This window comes from Acipenser ruthenus, chromosome 8 (genome assembly GCF_902713425.1).
Source record: "Acipenser ruthenus chromosome 8, fAciRut3.2 maternal haplotype, whole genome shotgun sequence".
NCBI classification, from domain to species: Eukaryota; Metazoa; Chordata; class Actinopteri; order Acipenseriformes; family Acipenseridae; genus Acipenser; species Acipenser ruthenus.
In genome coordinates, this window is record NC_081196.1 from 54,206,800 (window position 1) to 54,231,049 (window position 24,250).

General features: G+C 37.1%; 1 protein-coding gene across 3 annotated transcripts in view; it reads left to right on the forward strand.

Annotated features, from left to right (window-relative positions):
- uggt2 (UDP-glucose glycoprotein glucosyltransferase 2) overlaps nt 1–24,250 on the forward strand; it is a 60,403-nt gene that overhangs the window by 28,127 nt on the left and 8,026 nt on the right. The window contains exons 22-37 of one of the 3 annotated variants that reach the window (XM_059029292.1): nt 498–704; nt 1,629–1,760; nt 3,794–3,924; nt 4,518–4,613; nt 6,012–6,114; nt 8,829–8,908; nt 10,704–10,893; nt 11,531–11,689; nt 13,312–13,397; nt 17,133–17,217; nt 17,488–17,570; nt 18,332–18,355; nt 21,544–21,645; nt 21,740–21,824; nt 22,711–22,893; nt 23,512–23,672. In XM_059029292.1, the coding sequence (XP_058885275.1) occupies nt 498–704; nt 1,629–1,760; nt 3,794–3,924; nt 4,518–4,613; nt 6,012–6,114; nt 8,829–8,908; nt 10,704–10,893; nt 11,531–11,689; nt 13,312–13,397; nt 17,133–17,217; nt 17,488–17,570; nt 18,332–18,355; nt 21,544–21,645; nt 21,740–21,824; nt 22,711–22,893; nt 23,512–23,672 (1,907 nt within the window). The other 2 variants (XM_034012147.3, XM_059029293.1) reach the window with 2 other exon arrangements.

The following is a 24,250-nucleotide window of genomic DNA, read 5'->3' on the forward strand; positions in this document are numbered from 1 at the left end:
GGCGTTTTAGATTGTATTTCACAGTTAACATGCGCTTATTCCAGGATTACCAAGACCCTCTGTATTTGCCTGCTCTGGTTTTGATATGCGGAGTTCTTCTGCCCAGACTGCCATCTAGTGTATTGTCGATTTATTTATGCACAGCATGCAGCATTGAAATGAAGTGCGTTGAGCAGTATAAATCAAGACTGTCAAATGCCTTTGGCTGGTTTGCAGCCAATGCTGTAAATATTTGTGCCGATTTCAGAGTGAGCAGCCAATACAGAAATGATGCAAGGCGCATTGTTAAAGAGGTGCTAGTTTTTCTTTTCCAATTCTACTGCAGGTTTTAAGTTGTCGGTGTTGGTTGTAATCAGGACCTGGTTAACTGGAATCTTGTTGAGCAGTAGTGCACTGTTGGCTGCACTAAGAATAACAAACTCTGTTCACTGAAAGAACGATCCAGTTATGCACAGCTGGTCACACAGCCTACCTCTTATTACTTTAAATATTTACAGAAAAGCAGCAGCAACACTCGTATCGGGGTGGTGAGTAACCCAGCCGCCAAACCCACAGAAGAGAACACTGTGATTGCAAGGGCTATTATGGCAGCTATCCTCACACAGAAAAAAAAGGAGGCGTTTCATTTCGTAATGAAACTCATCAAGGAAGAAAGCGTACAAGCACTTGCACAAGGAACTAAAATGAAGGATTTAGTCATCCAGGTTGGTACAAAATGAATGAGGTGATTCCAAATGCCCAGGTTTCTCATCCCTAAAAACTCCCCGTGTTATAGTACTTCATTAATAACTTGTGGTTAGATTTCATTACAACAGTATATATATATATATATATATATATATATATATATATATATATATATATATATATATATAAAATGTAATTTAAAGCTAGATTAAATTATTTTGAAGTTAGGATTAATTACAGCAATATGCTATATTACATATCTAGAGATACCTAATTAAAATGAGCTTTATCCTTAATATACTGTGTTATAGATTATTATTATTATTATTTTTTTTTTTTAAATCCCAATTGCAGTGCTTATTACTATAGAACAAAAGCTAATTTTAATTTGGTGACCAAATCTCAAAGTTTAGGAGTATTTGTTTTTCATTTGATGGATGTATTTTCTGTAGAATATTGTTGGCTCATTTTTATCTTTCTGAAAACATGAATAAAAAATTAATTTGACCATATTAACAAAACCATTTGTCACAAATAATCCTGTATTCATAGTGATTACATTCAACTTGTAAAGAAAACATGAATGCTAAAATGAATAGGGTATTACTGGTCCACAAACGATTAAACTAAGACAAAGTGTCACCATTGATTAATCCCGTTTGATTTCGTTTTATAAATTCTTATAGCTTTGCTGTCTATCTATAAAATATTTATTTTTAAATGGCATGCCAGTTTGCTTACATTTTAAAAGAGTCAGTAAAATAAGTAATCCTCTGCCTGCATATTTCATGTACTGGAGTAATCTTTGTTTTCAGCAGGCTATATGATTACAACTGGAGAGCAGGCCCAGTGAATGTTTGGAAATGAGTAATAAATCATCTCCTTCCAGAACAATAGATATTCATTTGATCACCAGGAATGATTCATTACTGTTTCTTTAGGGGATGGATAACGATGGCTTTGAGAAGAAGCACAACACACTGGGAGTGGATTTCATCCGTACCCAACAGTTGTTCTGCCAAGACGTTGTCAAGCTGCAGCCTGGTCAGATGGCTGTTGTGATCAATGGACGGGTAAGTCCTTGTAAGGCTATTGCCAGCAGTGTCCTGATCTGATTCCAGTGTAACAGGATGATCGATATGGCGGGACACTGTGACGGGACCTTGGATGTTGGTTGTATCCTTTTGGAAATGTTTTTTTTTTTTAAATCTTGAAGCTCACATTTATTGAATTTGATCTTCTTTATTGCATCAGAAAGTTTTTACACAGCTACTGGTACGCTATCTTTGGCATATGTGCATCAGGGTATTTCTTATTTGATGTACCAGCATCAAGGCACAAGACACAAAGAATACAAAGCCAAAGCAGTTTCTGTTCATATCCCTTTTCATCCTGTTCCAGACAGGAGAGACAACCTAATAAAATCTAGCTGCGACATATTCTCGTAGGGTATAAGTTCATCAAATCGCCCCCTTAGTTCATTTGTGTATTTGATTCCAATTCACATAGAAGGGTAAAGTATACAACAATCTAATAATATTTTATATTTTCACTGATATGGTAACTCCTCTGTTTGCATTATCTGTTTCATTCCTTGCATAACACACATGTGATAAAGGACATAATTGGTTAATATAACACCTTTCAAGGGGCACAATTTACCCGGGGGGAGGGGGGGGGGGGATTACTATGGCATTTGATAGGGTGTTATATAAAAGGTGCAATATAAGTACAAGGTGTGAAGGGTGCAATCTTGATCATTGAAAATCATAAATCCATGAGACTCTTTCAAGTAAAACAAAAGTTCCCTTTTATTTGCAGGTGTTGATCAGCAAGCGCAAGATGCAACTTTGCAAATATGATAGTCGGAGAGATACAAAATACTTTCTCAATACATCTCTGCAAATGTGATGGAGTCAAAGAGAATACAAATAATGAAAATAATAAGTAGTGCAGTGTGACCCTGGCTCTCCTCAATTAATCTTTTATGCGGGACTTTGTCAAAAGCTTTCTGGAAATCTAAATAAACTATGTCGTATGCTTTGCAATTATCCATTGTCGATGTTGCATCCTCAAAAAAATCAAGCAGGTTAGTTAGACACGATCTCCCTTTCCTAAAACCCTTTCCTGACTGTCTCTCCGGATACTGTTACCATATAGGTAATTTTCAATTTTGGATCTTATAGTTTCCATAAGTTTACATATAATAGAAGTCAGACTTATTGGTCTGTAGTTACCTGGTTCGGTTTTGTCTCCCTTTTTATGGATCAGTATTACGTTTGCAATTTTCCAGTCTGTCGGTACAACCCCTGTGTCAAGAGACTGTTGCATGATCTTGGTTAGCGGTTTGTAAATAACTTTCATTTCTTTGAGTACTGGTGTGGGATAAGACGTAAGTGATGTCTTGCAGTCACAACCCAGGGCTGCCCTAATTAAAAAATGTAATCATATTCAAAAAATTATGGTAAACCTGAATGGTTTACCATAATTTTTGGCATACCAAAATATGCCTTTACATTGGTAAGCAATGTAAAGGCAATTTAGATATAGATGTTTTTATAATTCAATATTGGAGAATAGAAACCTCTGCAGAACTCATAATATTGTAGGGGAACTGTAAAATAGCTTCAGAATGTTTCATTTTCATCCCCTTTCTTGAATGACGAGCACCTCTATTTTTCCTCAATACGAATGCTCGTAGCTGTAAAACATAAAGTGTTATTCAATATCTAGATCAGTATAGACCAGTTAACTTAATGGAAGGTGTGTTTCCTTCTCTGGTATTAGTCATCAGCCTGCCCAGGAAGTGTAAATCAAGAATGCTTGATGTACAATGGAGATTCCAAAATGGTGTTGTCTCTTATGACAGGTACAAGTGCTGTGTGTTGATTAAATAAAACCTGAACATTTAGGTCTGGTTTCACACACACTGATCAGCACTAATCTTGGACTAGCTAATGTTAACTTCAGTTTTTTTCCTCCTGATTTAAGTGTTTGAAGTTATGGATGAGAGATGTTTTTCATCAATATGATAATTAAGATGTTGGTTTTATTTTTTCTTTAAAGAAATGACGAGCGATCTAATAGTTCTCTTCATTGCCGCTAGATTTTGGGACCGTTTGATGAAAATGAAGAATTTCATGCAGAAGATTTTCATTTGTTGGAAAAGATAACTTTTAGCAGTTCCACAGAGAAGATCAAAGTTAAAGTCAAGCAGATGGGAATGAAGGCAAAACAGTATGTTGATATGCTTTTCTCTTCTTTTTTTTTTTTTCTAATAAAAGCGCATTATACCATTTCTTAAGTTTGTTAGCTATGGATTATGTTCACCTTCTCCTAAACGAAAACAACTTTTTTTTTGCAAATGTCTCTTCCAGCTTCCTGCATCACAATGAGACTAACTCCTCACCCTCAGCTAGCCACATAACAAACAGAGGCTTCCTCCTGTTATAGAAAAAAACTATTGCAGGTCAAGTCAAAAATTACCATGAGAGATGGATAGCTGCTGTCATTAAAAGTAATTGACAAGCAAAAATGATATGTCTGAAACACTTTCATATTTAAGTGTTTCTCAGTCCATTCTTTTTTGGCTTTCATGTTTAATAGTATATATTATACCAGATGATGCAAGGACAGATTCTATCAAGCCATTTGTCCATCTCTAGTGCAGTAATTAGGTACGAAATAATATGTATACCAAATGTGTTATCCATTACCTGAAGCATTTCTTTTCACAAAAAAACAAACTGATAAGAAGTATGTTTTAAACAGTCGAAATAATGCTGTTTTCTATATTGCAGATAAACAACTTGTATTGTATTTGTATGCAGGGCCAGTGATTTGGTTATGAAAGTGGATGCACTCTTGACATCAGCCCCCAAGGGAGAAACCAGGAGAGATGTCAGGTTTATTAAAGATGAACTGAGGTAAGAAATGAAATACAAATTCTACAGTTTACTGCTTTCCTTGGTCCTTTCTGATTGCAACTTTTTAAATACACCCAGGATGTACTCCTTGTCAGAACTCTACTCAAGCCTGTTGATATAATGCTATATAGGACCTGAATGATGTTGTTGTTGTTGTTGTTGTTGTTGTTGTTGTTATTTGTTTATTTAGCAAACGCCTTTATCCAAGGCGACTTAGAGACTTGGGTGTGTGAACTATGCATCAGCTGCAGAGTCACTTACAGCAACGTCTCACCCGAAAGACGGAGCACAAGGAGGTTAAGTGACTTGCTCAGGGTCAAGCAATGAGTCAGTGAGTGAACCAGGATTTGAACTGGGGATCTCCTGGTTATAAGCCCTTTTCTTTAACCACTGGACCTTGTTCAGCCCCTCCCCTTTTCTGGATGCACTGTATGTCATGAACATTTTTTTTTTTTTTTTATTTACTTTTCATATGCTTATTTGATTGGGGTCCATTTTTTTATGCACAATGTCGCACAAGGTCAATTTCTAGGGCATAGAAATAGGCCACACAGCTTTATATTTTAAAATACAATCAACATACTAGGACAGGGGTGTCCAAACTTTTTGCATTAAGGGCCAGATAAGCTTTATTACAAACTGCACATGCTACATGTGATATTATTAGCAAACTTAGATATAGTAAAATATGCACATGTATAAAGTCACATCATCTGATTAAAAAAAATAAAATAAAATAAGCATTATTCACCATTAGGCTGTAGGTTGCAATGTTTTAATGCAAGCTGTGCAACTGAGGCTTGGACTTCACTTGGATTATCTGGGTGATACCTGGTGTGAGATTTGTGGTTGGGAGTCGCAGTATGTCTTGGAGAGGGTCATCGGTTACACTAGATCTTTTTTCTGCATGTCTTCTCAATTGAAGGAAACGGGTCTTGTCGAGGCTCTTGTAAAATCCTGTCAGAGGCTGCTCTTGGTGGCGGCTGTGAAGCGTATCATCACACTGCACTTCAGTCACTTCCAACTGCAGGTTTTCACAAGTTTGATCAATTTTGACTGTGAAAGGAAAAAAGAACATTTGAATGTCCTTGTCAGTCTCTGAAATCTTCAAACCGCTTCTCAAACTCTGCAATTAAGGCTGACCTACTAGAAACGTAATTTTCTATTGATTCGCGGGTGCTTTCACTGGGATAACTGTTGACCAGCAGCTTTTAATGATGGGAAGTGCACAAAATTGTGATCTTAGGTGTGCTTCTCAGACAGATGGGAGTTTCACTACAAATGTTTTGATTATAAATACAACTGCAGCAATGCAGTTCAAGCCATCTAGTGTCCTAGTCATATTTGTAAGCAAAACACACCTTGCCGTTGTAATCTTTCTGGTTTGTTGTATTCCAGTGTAGTACAGCTACCACCTCGAGAAGATGAAGTTTACTATGATGTTGTAGCGGTTGTGGATCCACTCACCAGGGAGGCCCAGAAAGTGGCGCCTTTATTGATCGTAAGAACTCATTACTTTTCTGTACAATGTCTAGCAAACACAAAGACCAATGAAAGAGCAACTCGGGATTCTTGTGGGGAATGATATGAACTAGGGGGAATGCAATTTGTTTAAGCTCTGTAGCACTTGTATTTAGTTTTCTGTCCATGTTGTTTGATGGAATTCACATACGTAGTAAGTTCATATGTTATTGGTTGTAGATATTCAAGTTTGGATATATAAAATAAAGAAGGCCACATGGCCTGAAGGCTCTAACGCAGTGTGGTCAAGTAACAGGTACACAGGTTCTAAAACTGGTACAGAAACTGCCAAGTTAGCACAAAGGGTCCAACCATGTAAACATGCCATATCTACAAATGGGCCCCACTTTTCTATTCCTGTGGCTACTAGTTCCCACTGTAATACTGCACTGTGTCTCGTTTCATTTTAACCTTTATCCTAACTTGGCTGTGTTTTGTACATGTGGCATGTTTTTGGACAGATTATGCATATCATTGGATTATCAGTAATAATAATGAAAAAAGTATATCACCCTCAGAATTGACTACTGTGGACTGAAGCAATCACGATGCCAGACTGGGCACATTTTTCTTTTTTTTTTTTTTTTTTTTAATTTCGGTAAATTTGCCACTTTTTGAGTTGGTGCTACTTCTGAATTTTTATCCAGTTCCAACACTACGACCACAGGGAGTTCACGTAGCTTACGATTTACATTATGTTAATATAAATCACTTCCTAAAAAAAAAAAAAACATAATTCCCTTGTGTTTCTGAACACAAAAAACATACAATAGAAATAACTTAAAGGGGAACTGTAATGCAAATGAATATATAACCATTTCAATAGAAAACATTATAGGAGGCTGTGTGGTCCAGTGGTTAAAGAAAAGGGCTTGCAACCACGAGGTCCCCGGTTCAAATCCCACCTCAGCCACTGACTCATTGTGCGACCCTGAGCAAGTCACTTAACCTCCTTGTGCTCCGTCTTTCGGGTGAGACGTAATTGTAAGTGACTCTGCAGCTGATGCATAGTTCACACACCCTAGTCTCTGTAAATTGCCTTGGATAAAGGCGTCTGCTAAATAAACTCATAATGTTAACTAAAGCTTTTGACGCACTTTCAGCCTCTCCTTGAGCAGTATATCGTATAAAAACCATTAAAACTAATTAACATTGAATGTATTGGAGCTCTCTTCCGTGGCGCTTTGTGTGACGTCCTGTCGTTGACTCGCTCTATAGTCACACATAGTATTCTATTGAGCGGATGTCCAGTTCCTATATTATGTAGCCATTGTTTTGTTATGCCCGCCCTTTGTTGATTTAAAGACTAAGGCACACACAAATACCTTTTGTTACTGTTTTTCCTTTTGTTATTTTTACACCCGAACGCTTTGCATTCCAACATAATTCACCCTGCCGGCGTTCACTGGTGTGGGTGGCTGTCAACGATATGACGGAACAGCGGCACCAGAAAGGTTCCAATATGGCGGCGGCAGCCTGCATTTCCAGCTGACACAAAAATTGAAATACTTGACAAACGTTTGACTTTTTACGTATACAGAGCATTTAGAGAGCCTTGTTATTTTGAGTACAGTTCCCCTTTAACGTCTGAGTTGGGTATTAAAGTGCACAGATCCAGACTAAAGCATACATATCAGGTTACACATTCAGTGAGTGTTACAGGACGCTATATATGTTTTTCTTCTAATATATTTAGCACTGTGTAGAAAGACAAGTGCACTAAAGCACAAGGTAATTTTGCATGCCATTACAATTGTGTTTTACTGCCCTCATTCTAGAAAAGACTACTGATAAACGTCATATTGAAAATCACTGCAAAAGGAATGTAAGAAACAACAATATGAGAATTTCATTACAAATAAAATTGACCTGGTGCTCTTAAAACTCCAGTACAGAGCAGTTTTCAGACCACCGATTTCCATTTCCCAAATGCTGTCACAGCTTATGATTGTATTTTTACACGAATGAATGGTTTGGTTTGGGTAGCCGAGCAAAATGAGAACTCATCATTGTGGAATTTAATTCATGGGCAAGTCAAAGATTTAACAATATGTGTGAGTTTGGCTTGCCAGATACTGTTTACTGTCATCTCCTTATAGAGTATTGTTGGAATGTTTAGAGTTTAACAAAATTGTCTGTTAAATATAATTCAATAAACAAGCAATAGTTAAAAAAAAAAAAAAAACACTGCTTAGAAAAACTTACATTCATATTTAACAGACTTAAAGTAATGGCAGACTAAACATTCAAAAGGTGCATATTACTTCATTAAACCCATACAATTCTCATAATGAATTAAGTGAAATTAGCACTATTACTGACTAAATTAATCAGAAACAGAACAACTGTATTTGATTTATGAGAAGAATACCTTCTAATGTACACTTGGCAACAGCATCCCATAATTAGGGACTGTGACAACATCCCAATAGAATAGGTCTTCTGATATTTACTGTACACCAAAGTTCCCGAAAGATTGGTATTATTATAATGCTCCTTTATTGTCACTCAACTGTAAACAGCTGGCATTTCTAAATTGTGTTTTTTATTGCAGCTCTTTCCTAGAAGGATTATGTTAACTTCACCCTACCTACCATATTTGCAAAACATTCTGTGCTAAACAAAATCTCAAATCTTAATATATAACAGTATTTATTTCTCTGTCCCAAGTAAGTGGAACCCTTTCTCCTTCAGGTACTTGGCCAAGTTATCAATATGAAGCTGCGGGTGTTTATGAACTGCAAGCCCAAGCTTTCGGAGAGGCCTCTGAAGAGGTAAGCAGCAGAATATAATGAACTCGGTTTATGTGCGCAAGCACCCGGGGGTCAGTGGTATTTTTACACAAGTCTCTGCCTCGTAGGCCATCTGAACTAAAACTAATAATGTGCTGCAAAAACACCGGAGCTGTTTATTAACTTTATTGTATTCTGGCTCCCTCATTCCTCACCTACTGTATATCTGAGAATTGCATTGAGCCAGATTAATTAAAGTTCAGTTGAAGCCAAAGGACTATTGAATGTTTGAAAATGATATATTCTTTGAACACAGGACAAACTTTATCCAAAGCCCCTCCTTCCCTAATGAAAATGTCAATTTCCAGTGTATTTATAAAGATCCTGGCTAAAGGGACATCTGCAAATCTCAACATTACTGGAATAGAAAAGGCTGAACTAGAAATCCAATCATCTTACCTAGCTTTCTTCTGATGGCTTATGTATGCAGTACCTATATTCTTTCAATTGCAAGTAACAGCTACATGAAAGAAAATATTACTGTTTTCGTACAAGTAGAATTGTTTTACAATCCTGGAAGTGAATATTAAGATGGCTAACAAGCAGTGTAAAGGGTTGTGTCACTTAGCAATTGCATTGCAAGATAAATAAAATATTGGTTGAGTGGCGCTCAAGTCAAACACCATTCATTCCACTGAAGGGCAGCTTTTTGACTGCTCAGTGAGATTGGTTGCCAATAACCATTAAAGCCTTGTACACATTACCAGAGGTACAGATAATCTTGCTTTTAATCGAGTTCTTGTGAATATGTCAATTGTGACCGCAAATATGGTATATAAATCCCTTTCCTAATATTTGCTGCATGCTTGTGAAGCCTTGATTTTAGAGTCATTCTGCAGTCAGGTGGTGCTCAGGTGAGCCACGGCTGTACTTCAAGCAGCTCTTCTTTTATGAATCAGGCACCATTTATTTGACCCTGCATATTTCCATCTTGCATTCAAAAAGTGTAAAATATCCCCCTTGCGTGTAAACTGGGGTTTTAGTTTGTCGGTTCAATAAGTGTGTAATAACAAGGGCAATTGAGAGGGCACTTTGCTTTGTGTTGACTAACACAAGTAATGATTGTAACATGTTTCACCCAATTATTCCCTAACAACTTAAGATGTTCCAAGTATTTTTTTAAGTTTTAAGTATCTGCAATGCATTATAATTTCAAATCATGCCTTGCAATTTTAGGACCCTTAGATTTATTCCAAATAAACAGAACTTCACACATTTTGATCCGTTTATAGCGTGGATTTATATATTATCAAAATGCTTACCCAGCTAAAAAGTTAATTGGATTGAGCCCGGCGTGTTGACTTTAAACATGACTGCGACAGGTTGCACGTTGCCAACGAGACACCGAGACCAGGAAGCTGTAGTCAAGCGCTTACACACACATTTATTATACACTTTCCAAACAAACAAAACACACGCTGTCCACCGCACCATTCCTTCACCAACAAAATTCCAACTAACACCTTATTTATACACCTGTGGCTGGAGCCTAATTAATCATTTAATTGACGGCTCCAGCCACATTCCCACATGTTTGCAGGAAGGATTTTAACTCCGTCCCTGCCACCCAGTACTCCCTACATATACACACATATCTCCGTACTTTCCCTGCCACACTGCCACAATGACAAAACACGGCTTTGAATAGAGTATTGGCCAGCCTCACCCGAAATGCTTATTTCAGTCTGTAGACAGGGACACAGCCTTTGATGCCTGCTCTAATCGCTATCTTAGGTGGCTGGTTACTCCTAATGTAACTTTCATTGGATCTCTGCAGCTTTTATCGCTATGTTTTGGAGCCTGATGTGACATTTTTGGCCAACAACACCCTGTCTCCAGGGCCTGTGGCAAAGTTTCTAGAAATGCCTGAATCTCCTCTTCTCACGCTCAACATGATCACACCAGAGAGCTGGCTGGTGGAAGCTGTGCAAAGCTCACATGACCTTGATAACATCCACCTGCAGGAGGTAGGAAGCTGGACTCTTCTTGGAGAAAAATTGTAGAATTGTGGCATGTAGACATATTTGCAAATGAAAACCCTGACTGTTGAAAGGGTAACATTGATTAAAGAAAGTAAAAGAAAAAAGTTAAGACTTGATAATAAAAAAGGTACAAAATGTGTATTTATATCTAACCACACCTTAAACCTTTTAAAACCTCAAAGCCAGGAAGGCGATCTACTTCATTAAGTGTTCTGATTGAAAACTAACTGCTGAACCGATTCAGGTTTATATAACTTAACTGCTTGTATATCAGTGATTTAACTATTCTGCAGGTAATTAGCATTTAAATTATTGTTATTATTATTATTTCTTAGCAGACAACTTTATCCAGAGTGACCTTATAATTGTTACAAAATATCACATTACAGAATATAACATTACAGGGTATCATATTACAGATAAGAGCAGTTGTAAAGTACAATAAAATCAGTAGCAAAAAAGATCCAATTCAAATAAGAGCAAAACAAAGAATACAGTAAATAATTACGATTAAGAGCGAGTTCGACTGAGAGCAGTTAACTTATAGTAAAAATATTAGCTTATAAGAGTAAAGTCCAGTAATATTCAAAACGGTAATCTGGTACTTGTGGTACGTTTTCAGATTGACAGCATTGTGAAAGCAGAATACGAACTGGAGTACCTGCTGCTTGAAGGGCATTGCTTCGATGTGACAACTGGGCAGCCTCCCCGTGGGTTACAGTTTACTCTGGGAGTAAAAATGGCCCCCCTTATACAAGACACCATAGTGATGGCCAATCTGGTAGGTTCTTACTACTTACTTGGATTACTCTTGATTGTTTGTCTATTCCCTACAGCCTGTTGAAGGCTGTATGGCCAAAACATTGCTTGATTTTTAACTTTGTTATTTTTGAATAATAAATGATAAAGAATGGAAATGTGATCTACCATCTATTATGGTGTTGCACCTCTATTTTCATCATTTGTTAACACAAGACTTGCAACAGGATTACAGGAGACAAGAAGGAAGTGTATCTTTGTCTCAGTAAGATGATGATGATGATGATTGTTCAGTTTGTCCTGTGAAATTGACACATTTTGCCCCATGGAATGATGTTCATCATACCAAACTGGCACTGGCCATTCCCCTCCAAGCATTCCATGCTTGGAACACGCATTTCCAAAATTTAGAAGACAGAATGATGACATCAAAACATAGAGAACTAAAGCACGATGACAGAATGATGACATCAAAACATAGAGAACTAAAGCACGATGACAGGATGATGACATCAAAACATAGAGAACTAAAGCACGATGACAGAATGATGACATCAAAACATAGAGAACTAAAGCACGATGACAGAATGATGACATCAAAACATAGAGAACTAAAGCACGATGACGGGATGATGACATCAAAACATAGAGAACTAAAGCACGATGACAGAATGATGACATCAAAACATAGAGAACTAAAGCACGATGACAGAATGATGACATCAAAACATAGAGAACTAAAGCACGATGACAGAATGATGACATCAAAACATAGAGAACTAAAGCACGATGACGGGATGATGACATCAAAACATAGAGAACTAAAGCACGATGACAGAATGATGACATCAAAACATAGAGAACTAAAGCACGATGACAGAATGATGACATCAAAACATAGAGAACTAAAGCACGATGACAGAATGATGACATCAAAACATAGAGAACTAAAGCACGATGACAGAATGATGACATCAAAACATAGAGAACTAAAGCACGATGACGGGATGATGACGTAAAATTCGAGAAGGAGCGTTCCATTCTGGGTGCCACAAGTCATTTGTAAACATAGCCATAGCTGCCTGTGGAGGCTGGGTGTTAGCCCTGGAAAGAGTTAAACTGGCAACATAAAGATTACAGAAAACAGCAAAGAATCAATAACTTTCCTGAGATGAATATTTTCATTTTGAACTTTTATTGCAGTGTCCTCATTGAATTGCTTCATTTACTGCACAATGTAAAACTGCTAGCTTTATTAAATCTTTAAGCTGCCAATATAAACATCAGCGCACCTCTGATCTAAGCACACCAGTGCACTGGGCTGAGTTTGGAGAAATAAACAGTTTGTTATGACTGACTTTCTCTGGTGGTAAAAACATTGACTGCTTTATAAAGAAGTTGTAAGGTCATATTTTAAAAGTATTACTTATTGCGCTTCCTTAATCTTATCGACATTCAGAGCGTTCGCATTTACTAACCTTTAGCCAGAAAAATCATTAATGCCGTGATTCATAAGAAATGAATTATTTTGTTGCATCAAAAACAATTTTCTTCAGTCTTTGTTGTAAAGCACTCTGAAAATGAAAATGTAGAGGTAGAAATATATAAGTCTTTTTGTTATTTTTCTCTGTCGATTTAATACAGGGCTATTTTCAATTAAAAGCAAATCCTGGTGCCTGGAGCTTAAGGTTACGTAAAGGAAGATCAGAAGATATCTATCAGATATTTGCGTGAGTATTGCTTTGTGTTACATATACAATACAAATCAGGCTTACATATTTATAGTACATTTCATGTAGGCGTTACGCGATTTTAGGAGGCAGGCTTTATAGTTTTGGCTGTAATTAATATAATATGAATCCCATGCAACAGTAAAACAGCAAGGCTAATCCATTTAATTTTGAAAATGTTTAACATTGTTCAGCATTCACAAAATGATGTTCTCATAACAGATTGTATTGCAGAGCATGACTTGGGCTAGAGAAAGTTAAGCCTGTTATCTGCTACAAGGAGCTGTGTTTTAACATTAAACATCCTCTAAATAAAAAATACAAAAATCTATATACATTTAGCAGTAGCTTGCATTTGATTTATGAATCTAAAAAGCAGATGACCTTCCCTTCATAAATCAAACCCAGAGGTCTGTCCTCTGCAGGTGGTGAACATCACCTGCTACAAGATGCTGAGCACAGAGGAGATAAGATGGATTTGTCGGCAGATGTTATTCACAGTAACCTTTCCCTCCCATTAGGAGCAACTTGGGAGAAACTCTGACTTAAGAGACTTGGTGTTTAGCCATGCCAGAATGTTTCTGCCGGCTGACTGTTAAAACAGAAGAAACCATCAAAAAACGATTTATTGGTGCAATAGCATTTGTATTGTTATTGGCTACATTCATTGTTTGATTTATTTGTTTAATTATCTTGCCAAGACCAATCCTATTTGAAATGTGTCATCAAGAATTGTACACACTTCAAACAGTACTGCAAATATTTAAAGGGAATATTATAGATCTGATAACTTAACAAAAAAGTTTATCATCATTGTGTGCAAGTTTTCCCTTACTCCAATGCATTGCATAGATTGTTTACTGCTGTTGGAACATTAAAACAATAATGCATCACCCTGCTCTTGCAAAGCTACACTTTCTCACCTCAGAACCTTGGAGGACTGGGCAGGGCCAAGACTAATTACCCCTGATGTGTTCTCCCCCACCTAGAGTAAAAAAATAAAGAAGTAGTTGTTAGGTAATTTCAGCATTACCTCTAGCAATTGTTGCTAAGGGATTAAAAATGATCAAAAATCAGCGCAGACAAAAGAAACATAGATTTTATCCATGTTAAATCTTGTGATTTAAAATAAATAAATAAATAAATAAATAAAAAATGCACATAGTTTTAAAATGATTACCAGTCAACGAGTTGTAGTACACAACTGTAATTACTGTACAGAATTACAAATGTTTTCATAAAGCTTTTTCAGATGCATGGTCTGTGGGGAAAATACTGGTATCAAGATTTAGTTGTTTTTTTACTATTGTACATATAACCATTATTCAGTATTCAAATTTGTATGTCTTCACCTACATTCTAGTGAGAACAGTCATGCTTAACAGGAAGGGCAATTTGAACTAGTGATAACTGTAATGTTGCTTTTTGACTGAAACATACCTGTACTGGCAATGTTACGTCAGCCTTTCTGTTTCACAATTGTACCGAACCGCGTCTGACCGTCCATCCATCTCTGCCTTTCACTCTTTACATGATGAACATGAAAACTGGCTTCATTTTGCGGAAATCTTCACAAATCATACATATCATAATTTACAGGAAGGAGTCTGTGAAAGCCGGACTAAAACAAAACTGACCGGACGGGGCACTAAAACATCTTGGAAAAATATAGCATGCAATTACTCACTCGCTATAGTCAACATATTAAAAAGAACTATCATTTATATGAGTTTTCATATTTTTTTTATACATTAAAATGCTTCCAGCAGGGGTCCCCGAGTGGCTCATCTGGTCAAAGCACAACCACGTTTCCCGGTCTTCGCTTGGGATTCCTAAAGGAGCGTCGCATTGGCTATGGCACTCCTGTGGGTTAGGGAGGCAAAACAATCAGGGTCTGCGTCTCCTAATTGCTGCAGCAAACTCTGCCAGGCAACCAGTGAGTGCAGAGCAGACATCTGCAGGGCTGGCCTTTGTCCTCCAGAGGCCACTAGCTCGCTGACATCCGCTCTCGAGCTGGCTTGGTCGTGGGATTGGAGGACACCCACTGAACCTTCAGATCTATTATGATTTATTTCTTCACTTGTACTTGTAAAGGTAAAAGGAGATCTAATTTTTCATCCTGACAGGGCCATTATTCATCTGGTTGTTACAGGGCCTTCTCTAGTTATTGGGCAACTCTAGATGAAAAAACTTTTCACTACAACTCCCAGGTCCAGTGAGCATTGGCATCACTGCTTGTCTTTGACAGGGGGGAATGAGATATGAATCCTCCCTTGAGGTGGGACAGAAATTGATATATACTACTTCCACGCTTTGGCCAGATAGTTTTCTGTTAAAAGAACATCAATTCTAATACCCATCAATCTAAGCATTCTGCACTGTGAACAATAACTTGGTAAGCCTCTTTCATCAGGACTTGGCTAATTCCCTGCATTCAGTAACTGCTCAGGTCATAAAGGGTCAGTGAGTCATGACAGCTTATCAGTGAACACTGATAGAAAAGTTTCTTGTTTTATAGGTATGTTGCTCTTGCTTCAGCAGATTTTCTAAACTGACATAAGAACACATTAACTAGAGATCTGGGCTGTGATGCCTGATGCACGAGTGGAGGTTCTTGTGTGTTTCTTAAGTTATTAAAGCTTCGGCCTGCAAAATATCACTTGATTCTTTATTTATGGCAGCATGATTTAATTTGCTTTGCAACTCTCATCTGATTTCCAGCAACTTCAGATTTTGCCAGGTAGTAACACAAAGTGACACCTTTTGACAACCTGCTTTATGATGATAAACTGACAAATGCAAACTGTTCTTCAAGTGGTGCAGAAGGACAGGTTCTACTGCCCTTTTGCTCTCTTGAGTCCCTATTTATTAACAAATGACATTTCTAATAAAAATGAACACTCTAAACCTAGAAAGGAATTGCTCAGAACATCTGCCATTTAAAAAGGTTTCATTCCTTTGAAAAACATAGCCTTTGCCCTTGCACTCATTGCTTATTTAGGATCCTTTGTTCCTAAAGTTCATTTGTGGTAGATGCAGCCATCATGATTGATACAAAAGGCATCAGCTTGTATTCATTTCTATACGGTACGGACATTTCTCAACACTTTGGACATTGCTATAGGTAATAGAGAGTTTTCACTCATTAATTAGAGAGATGCAGGTCTGTGATAGTGCAGAGGAATCATGAAGAATTGGGGGATTTTTTGATCCATTGTGACAGAATATATTTCATCATGTAGTTTGTCACTGTGTATGTCCACAGGAAGTTGTTTAAATCAAGGAAAAGTAGTTTCTCTCTTGTGTAGTATGACTGCTGTGGTGATAGTTGTGTTGCTTGTGTTCTGGTATGAATCCTGTGCTCTTCAGTGAAGTGTTTGTCTATGTTCTTTTGGCATTAGTTTCCAGAGCGATTCTGTCATGTGTTTTCTCTGTGTCTCATCTCTATCTTTTTGTTTCGTGTGCAAGCTCGTTTGCTCTATAAGCACTTCGGAATAAAGCTGTATTCATTGCAGATAGAAAAGAAAGCAGTGTGAGTGGTATTGTAGGGATCTGTTCCTTCTTAAATCCGGTGATGGTGTAGATGAATCATCCATAACTACATTCGAAGACATTGAAAAAGACTTCAAATCAAAACCTTTGCCTGGAAGAAACAAATTTTGTTTCTTCCAGTATTTTTTTCTCAAGTTATTTTGACTGTTCTTAGGTTTTTTTTTTTTTTTTCTTCCCTTGTAGTCATGATGGCACAGATTCACCTGCTGATTCTGACAATGTCATTGTTGTGTTGAATAGTTTCCACAGCAAAATCATCAATGTAAAGGTAGGTATACCAACAAGAGCCTTGTTTTTGTTATTCTAGCTGTGTATGTTGTGGTTCTTTGTTTACCTTCCTAAGGGTGGACTTTGAAGCAACACTTTTTAATAATATAGTCAATATTGAAATAGAATTATATGATGAATTAAAATAAGTGACTTACAGTAATATCATTTATTACTTACTATCTTAAATTGCAAAAAGCATCAGTTAAATAAAGAACCTTTTTCTATATATGATTTCTGTTCAGCTGCAATTGGTTTATCTGTGGTCTAGGTGCAGAAAAGGGCAGATAAAATAAACGAAGATCTGCTCAGTGATGGAACAGAGGACAAAGGACTATGGGAATCAATTACAAGGTGAGGTTTTTACATTTCTTTTAATAGAATCACAGACAAAAGGAGTCGTCTGAGTTGGTAATGCCGAAAGTACAAAACAAATTTACACTCAAGTTGATAAATTGGATGGCATTAAGAAGTTGCGTAGGGGGGAAATAGCGGCTTTACTGTTAACTGTTACTATATTATTCCAGATACTTGTTCAGAGATGTAACGTTTTTGGAGTGAACCATGACAGACAATAGAACTCATCCTGTGTCTTCTGTAGCTGCAAGGGGCAAACTTGTATTATGTACCACAGTGTTGTGCTTACATGTTGATCTTTTTCATATTTGTCTATTTTTTATTTTATTGTGTTGTAAATATATGATTTTCATTATAATAAAAAAATAATGGAGACTAGCTTTTTGTAATATCCTAATTGGTATAGAAAAAACAATTGGATTCATAATTTAGTGTTGGCACTTGGCTGCCAAAAACTTGAACAATTTTGAACAACCCCGAAACAATTTTGTTTTTATGAAACTAAACCTGATTTCATGTTAACCAAATATGCTGCAAGGTGGTGGAAAAGCAGTGCTGCAGAGCAAGAAATGTGGCATTCTTCCATAAGCTTGACTGGGGTAGGAAATAACTGAACAAGCCATGTCCTTGGAAGAGGAATGGATGCTGTTTGTATTAGTGGTAACAGCTTGTTTTTCTGCATAATGTGTTTTTTCTTTTTTCTTTTTTGCTAACTATAATATGTGTCTGTCTCCTTACTTACTGCTCAATGTGGAAAGCTTGTGGAAGTCTATGAAGGAAAGGTAGGAAGTGTCACATTCAGCAGCCACATTTTTTAATATAGTGACTAGTTACATAGCTTTTTTGGTTTCTGTATGATCACTGCTGCATCATACATTTTCAGTAATGTTCCAAAATGTATTTAAAAAAAAAAAAAAAAAAATTATATTTATTTTTTTAGACTAAAATAGATGAATCCTGAAGTAGTTTCAGTTAAAAAGATATTCAGCGGAATGTATACGACTGAGACCCAGGATTGTGTTAGAAATCCAGAATGACTGTCTTCAACCCACAATGTAACTTCTTACTGTAATGTTGACATATCTACATAACATCTGCAAAAGTCAGCATGTCTGTAACTTCTACAAATATGTTTTAAACTAATAGAATATGAAAATATTTGGACTCGTAATACTTCTAAAGTTAAAGATGTTCTCGCACCTTTTTCCATATGTGGAAAACCAAAGACATATACCATAGGTGGCCAAACCACGGCTCACGGGAAGTCCAAGTGGGGCTCCTGGTGAAATGCTGGGTGACGCGCACACTGCGGTTCAAATGAACTGAAGAAAGAATAATAAACAAAAAGAAAATAGAGAAAGTAAAAATAAACGCAACAAGTTCATTATTTTTGTTCTCTATTCATTCATCTTTATTATTCTTTCTTCTCACCCTTAAGTTTCTTTTGAGACTGCATGTTCACTGCAAGGACATTTTGTCACTTGATGACCTTTGACACCGTGCGCTGGTGCATGCGTATTTCAGTCACCTCGCGTGAAAGCCGGACGTGCAGTTGAAAGTAAATGTCAGAATTAAGTGCTGGTTCGTTTCGTAAAGACAATGGCATTGAGCAAACCCTCCACCAGTAATAAACGAAAGTATGGTTTTAAGCCAGAACAGGAGGAAGAGTTTGCTTTCACTGAAAACAGTGGTAAACATCTGTGTCTCATCTGCAACAAATCGCTTACACGCTGTAGTCTGTACAAAGCGAGCAACCTCAAACATCATTATGAAACAAATCACAACCACTTTTCATCTGAATATCCTCCTGGATCAGACTTGAGGAGAAACAAGGTGGCCTCTTTAAAAGCACGCCTCAGCAGTCAGCAGATGTTCCTTTCGGCATTCAGTAAAGAAGATGATGCAGATAAGTTTTGTATGACATGGAATATTGCTCGTGCCAAACATCCTTATTCAGATGAATAAATCTTTTTATAAAATTTGAGTTTTGGCGCTAGACTAGAGAATGCATTTAAGTGTTATATTGCAGGTGTAAATTTAATATTATATTTACATATCTTGCGTCTCATCATGAGCAGGTACTGTAATCCCTTTCAAAATACAGTGCATTTGTCATCCACAAAGATCTCCAAAAGTATTTAATACACGCAGCAGTCATAAAAAAAAAAGTTTTTTTTTTTTTTTTTTAAACCAAGCATTCAGATCTTCAAGGGAAGAGCTTGTCAAAAAGAACCGCTACAAACTTTTTTAATGTGTTTTTTGGTGACATTTTGCTTCATAAAAACTGAATATATTTTATTTACAGTGCCTGTTACATACAGTATAAAAAGAAATAATGGAAAAACACCACAGTGTTAGATTTAAAGTTGAATACACTGTAGGTCTAGGGCGCAATATAAATTACACAGAAACTGTAAGGCTCTGCAGTGTTCTCCCTTGTTCTTGTGTATTTTGCTGCCATCAAAAGATAACAGCTACTGTACTGCACAGAGTAAGTGCAAGATTCCGTTGTAATGTTAGAGAATGGATTATTTATTTATTTATTTATTTATTTATTTATTTATTTTAAAACCAATGCTAGTATTTAAAATGTCTTGCTGGCAAACATTTCATGTTTTACAATATTTGTCTTGCGGCTCTCGGCTATATGAAAATTTTGGTATCCGACTCGTAGGGTCAGGAAGTTTGGCCAACCCTGGCATATACAGCAGATTACAAGACTTCACTTCCTGTTAGCTAAAAACTTCCCAGTCTCTTGAAGTCCTTGCTACAGTATACTGTAGGGGTGTCTAATTCTTTGGAGACAAGGGAAAGCAGTTTTTTCCTCTGGTGGGAGACTGAGACACCACTAGAGAGCTGCTTGTATCGCTGCAGATCACACCTTGTGCTGCTTGGAAGCAGGCTTTTTAGATTTAAATGATGAGAAAAGAAACAGAACAGCAGCTCAACAGATTCCAGCCCTGCTTGAGGGAAACTGTGTCAGCTGTTGTGGAGATGAGTGATAGTAACACTGTAGCTGTCTTTTACCCAGTTAAACTGACTGCAAGAGCTCAAGGCATTAACCCAGGGATTTATTGTTTGAGCAACATGCTCTCCTAATCAGTGGTGTCTTCAGTGAAGGAGCTGCGCACAATCTGCCCTGGTTAGAGTTTGAGTGATGTTAAAATCCTAGTGCCAGAATGCCCTTTCTGTTAAATAGGTTCCTTTGTGCATGCAAATATATTGTGTTAAATGTGTATAGCCTGTGCATTTGTTGCAGTGATTTAACCTTAGCTGGTTAGTAGAGTGCAAATCTTTCTTTCTTATACCATTGCAGTATGTCATCCTTATGTTGCATGCTATCTAGCCAGAAGCAATTGAAGCTATCTGTGCTTCAAGTAGTTTTATAATTAACAGTTTTTGGAAACCTGAGAGAAATAAATAAAAATAAAAAACATTTGAAGTTTGATTTGCTGTGATTTTAAAACACAGTTAACAGGTTCTTCCTCTGACTTGCTACCATTAATAGTCCTTTTGTAGGGTTTGGTTCCATGGCGTGAAACTTTGGTTCCATCCCTACCAAAATCCAACCATCCACTACTTACTATTTCGATGATAGGTACTTGCACTCATGGCTTCAGTTGTTACATAAGTATTTGTTTATCAGCTTCAGTTGATCAGGTTGGATACATATTAAATCAGCTTGATGAATAAGGAATCATGTGTGCTTTGCTGTGTATCTTTTTTAAAGACGGACCTGGCTGAAAGTACAGTATTGCATTGTTCCACAGTAGCATACACATTGACGATGTATATCGTATAGTAAACCCAGAAGGCTCTACATTCTAAATTCAGTGTGCCTCACATTTGGTGTCTTGTGACTGGACAGTCTTTCTTGTTTTCAAAAAACAAATCAGTGAATGTGCATCATTCGATATGTGCTAATTAAGTATGTATTGTTGTTACTGATGATAAATGTGTCAAACTAAAGTTTCACAGGAGGATCTCCTTCGGATGATGCCAAAAAGGAGAAAGCGGATATTCTGAACATATTCTCAGTTGCATCGGGACATTTGTATGAGCGCTTTTTAAGGTGAGATACAAAAAAAAAAGAAAAAAGAAAGGAACGTCTGTTATGCCTTACGACTTATAATCATATAATGACTACTTACTACTCTTGGTTTCAGAATAATGATGCTTTCAGTTTTGCGACACACCAAAACGCCCGTCAAGTTTTGGTTCCTGAAAAACTACCTGTCGCCAATGTTTAAGGTAAATAGTCTGAATGATGTTATGAACAATTTAGTAGAGATACAAGTGGTCGTTTTGTGCTCTAACGTGACTGCTATCAGACAAAAAAGGTAAAAAAAAAATTTAAAAAACCCCACAACCTCCTTGTTGATTTTTTTTTAAATTAATTGTGATGTATGTAATCTCTTCTAGTTGGGTTGACCCAGTAGCTCATAAGTAGTACTATCTTCAAGCTATTTTACCAACGGAGTAGTACTGCATGTTGGAGAAGGCCAGTAGGTGTCTGCATAGTTTCCCTCTGCAGAATTTTGGTTGAGTCAGTAAGCTTAGAAAGGGTTTTGTTGATCGAGTTTGCAACATGAAAAATAAGTCAAAGTGATTGTTACTACCATATGAGATCTCAAAGCAGGTTTAGGCTTGGTAGGTAGCCCAGTATGCTGTAAATGTTTGCTGTACTACTGTATGTGTTTCTATATCATGTAAAACATTTAGCCATGGTCCTTCTGACTAAATTGCCCTAACTCCCCCAAAAGCAAAGGTCATATGTGGATATGCCTTCTTTAAATACTTTTAAGCAAAATAACATAATGTATGAAGCCTGAAACAGCTTGTGTTGGCAAGAAAAACTACAACAGTGAAAAAGGGTGAAGGTTCTGTATTGTGTAAAGCTTTCTGTTCAATACTGTGTACATGCATTGATTTTCCCTAGACCCAGTCTTTACTAAGCATCGCTGAAACAATATAATAAGGCTTGAGATATTTTCAATGCTTAATGGCTAAATAATGGCTAAATAAAAAACAGGTTTGGATTATGTCTGTTAAATGTACATGTAATCTCAATACTCAAACAGAAATGAATATTTGGCACTTGGGTAATTCTTTAGCATTGTTTTTTGTCTGTTTGCAGGAATCGATTCCACACATGGCCAAAGCATATGACTTTCAGTATGAGTTAGTGCAGTATAAGTGGCCTCGCTGGCTCCACCAGCAGACCGAGAAACAGAGGATCATCTGGGGACACAAGATCCTGTTTTTAGATGTGCTGTTCCCTCTGGCTGTGGATAAAATCATCTTTGTGGATGCTGATCAGGTATTAATAAGAGCGCTGGTTGCTAATACGTTAATGAAATGAGCTTGAAAAACATATTGAATGGAAGTGTTCCATCCAGTGTAAATATCCGGGTTGACTGTCCAGATTTCATGAGATATGCAAAAGTAATTATTTTCTAAGTAAAACCTTTTCAGACAGTCACTACTTAATACAATTTCACCACCTTTTATTAATTCTTTTTCATATAGTGGTTGTCATAAAACTTTTGCCAGTCTTTTGGTATGATACTTGATCAATATGCCAAATTGTCAAGACTGGTGATCGATGTCTTCTATTGACCACTGAGCTAGACAACTCTAACCCGTGAGCCTCAACTCTTAGCAGTTAAATGGCATCAGCTTATTTGTGTAAGAAAAGGTTCCTGTGCATGTCATTTGTGATTAAGGTTGTGTGACTACTAAGAACTTGCCATACTACTGACCTTGTCTGACTTCATAGGCAAGACCCGCCTACGTGAAAAACATCACATCTCCTAGCTTACAAACCACATGAACTGCCTAAAAATCCCAGCTGTTTATTAGACAAGCTGAATCCTATTCTGTAGATTACTGTGTGAAACACACTTATAATGAGTTTTCTTTCTCCTGTCCTGGTCAGATTGTGAGGGCTGATTTGAAGGAGCTGAGGGACCTGGATCTGAAGGGCGCCCCATACGGTTACACCCCATTCTGTGACAGTCGCAAGGAAATGGACGGGTACCGCTTCTGGAAGTCAGGATACTGGGCGTCTCATTTAGCAAACCGGAAGTATCACATCAGGTAGGATACATGGTTTATTCTGATCCCCTTTTGACTTTGCACCAACCTGCATCTTTGCTGCGTGTTTGAAAATATTTGATTTATGGATTGGATCCGCAATTTTGTTCAGGTTCTGATACTGTTATGGGACTGTTGTATTTACACAAAGTATTAATTTATCATTCAAAATAATAACTATTGCTGGCTAAATTCTTACGCTTCCAAGTTCAATTAATTTATTGTCAATTTTAACCTTTAACTCTTTGCAGCCCTATGTCGGACCTGTTCCGACATTGCAATTTTCCTTTTCCAGTCCAATGTCGGACCCTGTCCGACATCATCAAAAAGACGTAGAAAACAGGTCTCTAGTCGTTTTTTCTCCGGAAAAAGCCGAGAAAACCATTCAATGGCCGAGTGAGACCGATAGGAGCCGAGAGAAGCTTCTGCATCCAGCACTCAAAGAATATCACAGACATTTGCAGAGCTTTTTTTAGATGTTATAGTAATAAAATAATGACTTGGATCGCATTATTAAGGAGTTTGGTGATAAAACGAGTGATCAGGAGATGATTTATGGGTATGCACTACTATGAAGAGGT